The sequence below is a fragment of the Scardinius erythrophthalmus genome (genome assembly GCF_964197995.2).
Source record: "Scardinius erythrophthalmus genome assembly, chromosome: 3".
In the NCBI taxonomy this organism is placed as follows: domain Eukaryota; kingdom Metazoa; phylum Chordata; class Actinopteri; order Cypriniformes; family Leuciscidae; genus Scardinius; species Scardinius erythrophthalmus.
The window spans coordinates 8,708,527-8,716,153 of NC_138223.1; the positions used below are offsets into that span (position 1 = coordinate 8,708,527).

General features: G+C 38.3%; 1 protein-coding gene and 1 pseudogene across 2 annotated transcripts; both read right to left on the reverse strand.

Annotated features, from left to right (window-relative positions):
* Nucleotides 1–2,010: 2,010 nt before the first annotated feature.
* LOC308688333 (UDP-glucuronosyltransferase 2C1-like) lies at nucleotides 2,011–3,606 on the reverse strand (the record flags this gene model as incomplete). The annotated part of the gene is made up of 1 exon (XM_081361330.1): nucleotides 2,011–3,606. One exon carries the CDS (start codon nucleotides 3,604–3,606, stop codon nucleotides 2,011–2,013), a length of 1,596 nt encoding a protein of 531 aa, XP_081217456.1.
* A 2,619-nt stretch (nucleotides 3,607–6,225) lies between these two features.
* On the reverse strand, nucleotides 6,226–7,098 carry LOC308688916 (UDP-glucuronosyltransferase 2A3-like; annotated as a pseudogene). The gene has a single exon. The product of its transcript is annotated as a UDP-glucuronosyltransferase 2A3-like (transcript).
* Between the last annotated feature and the right edge of the window lie 529 nt (nucleotides 7,099–7,627).

The window sequence follows — 7,627 nt, forward strand, 5'->3', positions numbered from 1 at the left end:
GGCAAAACATCCAGCCCTAACCGAGACCTGGCCCGTGGTGTTCAAGCCCTAATCCGGCCCCAGCCTGAAAATGTCTGCAATTTTTCAGCCCGAACCCGAACCAAAACCAACATCAATATCACTTTAAGCTCTCTCTGACGTGCGCTCTCTAACGCGTACTGTCTGCTAGACGCACACACATACACACACGCTACTAGGTAAAATTTTATTATAGGCCTCAAACATAACTACCACCACCGACAATTATGCCCACAAATATAAATACAGACTGTCCATTACAGAGAAGCATAAGCATGCAGTAAAGAATATTATATAGCCAAATGTGATCCAGCAGTACATAAAGATTTACGGCCTACCCTTTTTTGATGTCAAGTAACTTTACTGAAGAACAACGTTTCAAAAAACTCTTCGCCAACTGGCTAACGTTAAATAATCATAAAAATATAATAAAGAAAAAAAATCCGTTGAACTGAGTAGGCTCATACACTGTTTATTCGCGAGTGTTGTGAAGAAAAAGAATAGCACCCACTGTTGAGGGCTTCAGGCTCATTGTTTGTTGTGGTAATCAAATCAAAACTCTTTCAAAATGCAGCTTTTCCTGAAGTATTGGGAACTTTTAGTAATTCCCCACGCTCTAACTTCTCACTGATGCTCTGAATGGTCAACTGTCACCTAATGCGTTACTCGCGTATTCGCATATTGCTTTGCATATTTATAATATTATCAATATAACAATATTTCATACAGTAGCCTGCGCTCTGCACGTATATTATGGGCACGATGAAAGGAGAAAAGCTAAACGAGCCCGAGTCCGACCAAAGCCCGATCTGTAAAAAAAAATTCAAAATAAATAAATGACCTGACTGCTCCCAATAAGTGACAAAATAACGCCAACACTTTCCTATTTACATGTTGTGATTTGTATAGTCACAGCGTGTACAAATAACATGGTCACATGAGACACAGACATCTAACCGTGTACATACTGGGAACTATATTCTCTGAAGGCGAAGCACTGCTACTTGGGTGGAGTGATTTGCTCGCAGCACCTGAGAAGCCCCGTGGTGAGGAGCAGAGAGTTCGCTCAGAGTTGGAGTAAATCACTCCGCAGAAGTAGGTTGTGTCTCATGTGACCTTGTTATTTGTACACGCTGTGACTATACAAATCACAACATGTAAATTGGAAAATGTTGGTGTTATTTTGTCACTTATTGGGAGCAGTATGCTAGCTGTAGCCATTTACCTCCAGTCTTTGTTAGGCTAGCTGTGGGTGCGTCAGACAGAGTTACAGCACGCACAGAGATGAAAAAGGTATGTCTGGACTTATCTAACTCTGGGGGATACGGTGAATAAGCTTAAGTCCCAAAAAGTTGCCGTGTTCCTTTAACAAGGATGTCATTGGGTTTTATTGGCTTCATGCATACAGTTCTTTTGCAATAAAGGAACCTTGAACCTCCAATTGCTAAGAGCAGAGGTTCATAAAATTTGTTTATGCTAGGATCCACCTAAAGATGTATAATCAACATCGGAACCCTCTTGTAAAGAAATGTGCTTAGTCAAATCAACAAAAAATAAAAGACTATTGATTATTATTATTTAACTGCAATTCCTAATATATCAAAACGTACGTCGTGTGTGTGTGCGTGTTTTTTGGATTGAGAGATATTTATAAGAATACATATTATACGGTCTGACAAGACAACCAAAACCTTTAATTGCTTTTAAAATGATTTGTATAAATTATATGTATCTTGATGAAGCCTTCATTCTAAGAGATATGTAAGCATTCAAACTGTACCAATTTATATTATTGATATAAAAGATATATTATTACAAAAGATATATTATTGTATAAAGAAAGGGTTTCACATACCCTCCAAAGTGCAGATTTGTTACAGGATTTGTAGCGTGTAACCCACCAAATTAAAAACATATATTGATGAATTCATTTAATTTAGAAAAATTAAATAATAATAATAATAATAACAATAATAGTAAAAGAAACAACAGTCATTCACTTTTGTTTTTTGTTTTTCTCATGCATATTCTGCAGCAGAAATACTTGATAACCGCATATATAATCAGGATTATGAGTGACACAGCAGAAAGCAGGAACAGAATGACATCAACAGAGTGATAAGAGTACCAGGGCATTTTGTAAGAGTCTGTGCGCAGGTGAGCGGCACCTTTGTGCCTCATAACAAACTCAATCCAGAAGATGGCGTTGTCCAGAGGCTTCACTGGGACGTCCTTGTGAAGCCTTGAGAGCCTCTGCATGTTCTCCTGATAAGAGGGCTCATAAAGGACCTCTTTGACAGTTTTAAGGAAGGAGTCCTTATCCACTGTGGCAAAGTCTACATTCTTGGCTACACCCTTTACTCTCATTTTAGAAAGATTATCAGGCTGGTCAAAAATCAGCCCAAATCCAATGATTGGTACACCGTGGTAGATGGCTTCTTGAATTCCATTGGTTCCTCCATGTGCCACAAAGGCTCTGGTCTTAGGATGACCCAGAAGATCATTCTGAGGCATCCAGTCCATCATTAAGGTGTTGTTCCCTAGTGCAGATGGTCTCTTTCCTTTGTACCTCCAGATGATCTTCTGTGGAAGTTCTGCAAAAGCTTCAGCAACTGCCTCTGCCACATCATCAGGAAGCTGACCAATGAGAGTGCCCAGAGACATGATGATGACACCATGCTCCCCAGAGCTCTGCACAAAGTCCTCCAGGTCTTGTGGAAGAGGCTTTGATGGCTTGCACTGAAAACCTCCCATGTAGACGATGTTTGGCATAGTGGGACGCGGGAATTCAAAGATAAAATCAACTCTATGGAGCCACAGATCAGCACCCTGAATTAAAGAAAAGAAAGATATGCCGGGACCAATGAAGCGTTCACAAAGTGGATTATAATGTGGAGCAAACAGGAAAGCGCCTTGTGTTTCAGTTATGATGTACATCACTACATTCTTCACTCTTTGAAAAAAGCTCATGCGGTCTGATAACTCCACCATTGGAAAAGGAATATAAGAAAGTGGAGAAGGAGCTATTGCAAAATGACCTTCATCATACAATGTCCAACGGACATTGTAGACAATGGGCAGTTTGAGATAATGACCCAATATGACCCCTCCAAACATGGCTGGATCTGTAAGAATCAAATCATATTTGGCTTCTTTTAAAGACTGCATCAGCTGCTTGTCTTCAAACATGTTGACTATCATCTCACTTTCTGTTTTCATCATCTTCAAAGAACTTTCCCACATCTCTATCTCCAGCTTCAGACGAGCCCATGTGGAACCCTTCCTATGAATCTCCATAAGTCTGGATACAAACATATCCAGGAATTCTTCACTAAATCCTCCTTCAGACTTGAGATTGATTGATGTGTAGTGAGGAGAGAATTCTTTGATGTACCAGCTGTCTGCCATCCGAATGACTGTAACATTGTGACCTTTGGCATGAAGTGCTTCAATCAAGATGTTCATGTTGACCCAGTGACTGCCATCCACAGGAAAGACAAGAACCTTCCCGCTCTGAACAACTGGGACAGTCGTCAGCAGGAGGGTTAACATGATTGGCCCAAGCACCTGAAAAACCTGTCCATTCATAGTTCCTGTCACAAAAAAAGAGAACAAGCACATTTTAAAATTAGTTGCATATGTGCATCATTTAAGGACAGCTAGAATTTAGCTGTACCACAAAAAAGAAAGAAGAAGTTGTTAATTTATCACCTATTTTTCTGGCCAGATGTTTTACACAGTTTTCACAATAATAATACTTTTTTAAAATTACATTATTTTGTATTCGAGGTTGTTAATATTTATTTTTGTTGCTTATATAAAAATGCATTCTTCTGTATATATTTTAACTGTAAGCGATGACATACTAGGCTGCAAAGAGTCCACTTCAATTGAACTTGCTTAGTTACTTAACTATTGTGCTTGTACAGTTGTAGAAGTCATGTTTCTTTTTTTCTAATTCAGTAAGAACAAAGAAGTGGATATTACATTCAGTAAATTTATCACAATGAAAATAATAGAAGAAAAACTAAAGTCACAGCCATGTGATCTATTTAAACAAAGATTTTGTCAAGTTGCAACAAAAAGTAAAAGCCATAAAATCCCCAACTATTTAGATATTCGAATTTTAACAATTTAGCACATTGTTAAGTCCAGATAAAACATAAAAAATAAAAAAAACAATACTTTTATAACAACTTTAGGAGACACTTTTGCTGCAATCATGTCTGTTTATAAGACTGCTAAACGCACCATAGATCTGGCTAAGCCAGTGGTTGCACTGCAAATCGTTCTTATCCGTTACTTTGATGGACTGGGTAAATTTCCTGTCATGCTCTGTTTTTATGCTTTATAATTTACAATAATGCTCTGAAATTTTAAAGTGACATTGATATAATAAGAACTCTTGTGACAAGAGCTCTTTTTGTTCTGTCAAGTGCTGGATTATGGGTAGTTGGCCTTTTCTTTTTACTCTGCTCTCACAACATAATGTGAAAGGGACAACAGGCTCTGTGCTCTGTGATCTGGCTACCCAATTTAATGAACAATATATTATTAATTAATACACTGCACTATAATTGGAATCTATAAATTGTTCAAACATCTGGGGTCAGTACTTTTATTTTTTATTTTAAGAAATTAATACTTTTATTCAGCAAGGATGCATTAAATTGATCAAAAGTGACAGTAAAAACATTTATAATGTTTCAAAGATTTCTATTTCAAATAAATTGTTCTTTTAAACTTTTTATTCATCAAATAACCCTAAAAAATATATCATGGTTTCCACAAAGACATATTAAAGGGTTAGTTCACCCAAAAATGAAAATTTTGTCAGTAATTACTCACCCTCATGTTGTTCCAACCGCGTAAGACTTTCGTTCATCTTCGGAACATAAATTAAGATATTTTTGATGAAATCTGAGCCATGTCTCACTCCTCCATAGGCTGTTAGGTGACCGAAACTTGCTGGCCCAGAAAAGTTATTAAAGAGATCGTTAATATTGTCCAAGTGACTACAGTGGCTCAATCTTAAGTTTATCAAGCGACGAGAATACTTTTTGTGCGCAAAAACAAACAAAAATAACGACTTTATTCCACTATTCATTTCCTCCTCTCTGGGCCTCTAGTTGGTTCACGTAGTGTTTTTGCGTAGCGCGTCTGTGTTACACGTCACCACGTAGGCTCACTATTGGCCGACGCCGGTCATGTGTGTGATGCGTGATGACGTGCAACACAGACGCGCAGCGCAAAAACACTACGAGGCCCATAGAGAAGGAAATGAATAGTGGAATAAAGTCGTTATTTTTGTTTGTTTTTGCGCACAAAAAGTATTCTCGTCGCTTGATATACTTAAGATTGAGCCACTGGAGTCACTTGGACTATATTAACGATCTCTTTAATAACTTTTCTGGGCCAGCAAGTTTCGGACCCTCTGAAAGCCTATGGAGGAGTGAGACAACTCTCAGATTTAATCAAAAATATCTTAATTTGTGTTCCGAAGATGAACGAAGGTCTTACGCGGTTGGAACAACATGAGGGTGAGTAATTACTGACAGAATTTTTATTTTTGGGTGAACTAACCCTTTAAGCAGCACAACTGTTTTCAACATTGATAATAAGAATAAAAATGTTTATTGAGCAGCAAATCAACATAGAATGATTTCTGAAGGATCATGTGACACTGAAGACTGGAGGAATGATGCTGAAAATTCAGCTTTGATCGATACAGTCGATAACTGAGACACAAGATGGTGAATATTAGGAAATATCTGACCAATGAATGCGGTGATACACTGCATACAATAAATAACATATTTGTACAAGGTTTGTACCTGTGAGTAAAGTTTATAGCGTAATGCATAAAAATATGATTAGAATTAATAAAAAATTATAAAATCACCATATAAAATGTAATTTTAATTAAAATATGGAACTGATTATTTACTGAAATCAGGTTTGAATATAGTCTAACAGAAACAATACAGCTACTGAGACTCTTTCAGTAAAAACACATTGTGTCAATTTAATTAAAAACCATTCACTTTTGTTTTTTGTTTTTCTCATGCATATTCTGCAGCAGAAATACCATGTTTTATTTCGCGTTTCGTTCTAATTTTATGATTAATATGGGAAGTAGACAGGGCGACACTAGAATGCGTCCGCGCCCCCAACACATTTGTCGCCCTAGGCAACCGCCTAGTTCGCCTATAGCAATCGCCGGCCCTGCTTGGCTACACCCTTTACTCTCATTTTAGAAAGATTATCAGGCTGGTCAAAAATCAGCCCAAATCCAATGATTGGTACCCCGTGGTAGATGGCTTCTTGAATTCCATTGGTTCCTCCATGTGCCACAAAGGCTCTGGTCTTAGGATGACCCAGAAGATCATTCTGAGGCATCCAGTTCATCATTTAGGTGTTGTTCCCTAGTGCGGATGGTCTCTTTCCTTTGTACCTCCAGATGATCTTCTGTGGAAGTTCTGCAAAAGCTTCAGCAACTGCCTCTGCCACATCATCAGGAAGCTGACCAATGAGAGTGCCCAGAGACATGATGATGACACCATGCTCCCCAGAGCTCTGCACAAAGTCCTCCAGATCTTGTGGAAGAGGCTTTGATGGCTTGCACTGAAAACCTCCCATCTAGACGATGTTTGGCATAGTGGGACGCGGGAATTCAAAGATAAAATCAACTCTATGGAGCCACAGATCGGCGCCCTTAAGTAAAGTAAAGTAGGATGTTCCTGGGCCAATGAACCGTTCACAAAGTGGATTATAAGTTGGAGCAATCATGAAAGCAACTTGTGTTTCAGTTAAGATGTGCATCCAAGCATTCTTCACTCTTTCCAAAAAGCTCATGTGGTCTGATAACTCCAGCATTGGTAAAGGAACATAAGAAAGTGGAGAAGTAGCTATTGCAAAATGAGACTCACTGCAAACTGTACAACGGACATTGTAGACAATGGGCAGTTTGAGATAATGACCCAATAGTACACCTCCGAACTTGACGGGATCAACTTGACGGGATCGCTCTGAACAACTGGGACAGTCGTCAGCAGGAGGGTTAATGTGATTTGACCACATATCTGAAAAATCTGTCTGTTCATGGCACCTGCTGTAAAGACACAGAGTAACAATAATGTTCTGACAGACTTTTGGAACCAGTTGAATATATAAAGTTGTAATATTAGTGAAGTGTAAATTATTCATTTCACATTGCATCTGAAAATGTGAAATTGTTTAACAGATTGTAAAGTGAAATGCTAGCAAACTTTGCGGCAGGGCAGCTGCACTGAAAGGAGCCAAGCCACTACACAACTTTTGCATTTTTTTGCTACTATTTGTAGTCTAGACGCGTCAACACTAGTTACCGAAAGTCAGAACCAGTCTGCAGATTTTAGGCCTTCGGAGCTGACAGATTTCTGAAAAAAATCGTGTAGTACAGTATACAGTATGATGGGCACAGATTTCCTTTTTTTTCAGACTATGATTCTATTTAGTAGGAAGACATCAAACATGTTTGAATTTTTTTAGCCGATTTTAAAACACACTATTTTCATTTGTTATGACAAGCTGCATGTTTCTGTGTGAGTTTGTTAGGCTGTGTGTCCAC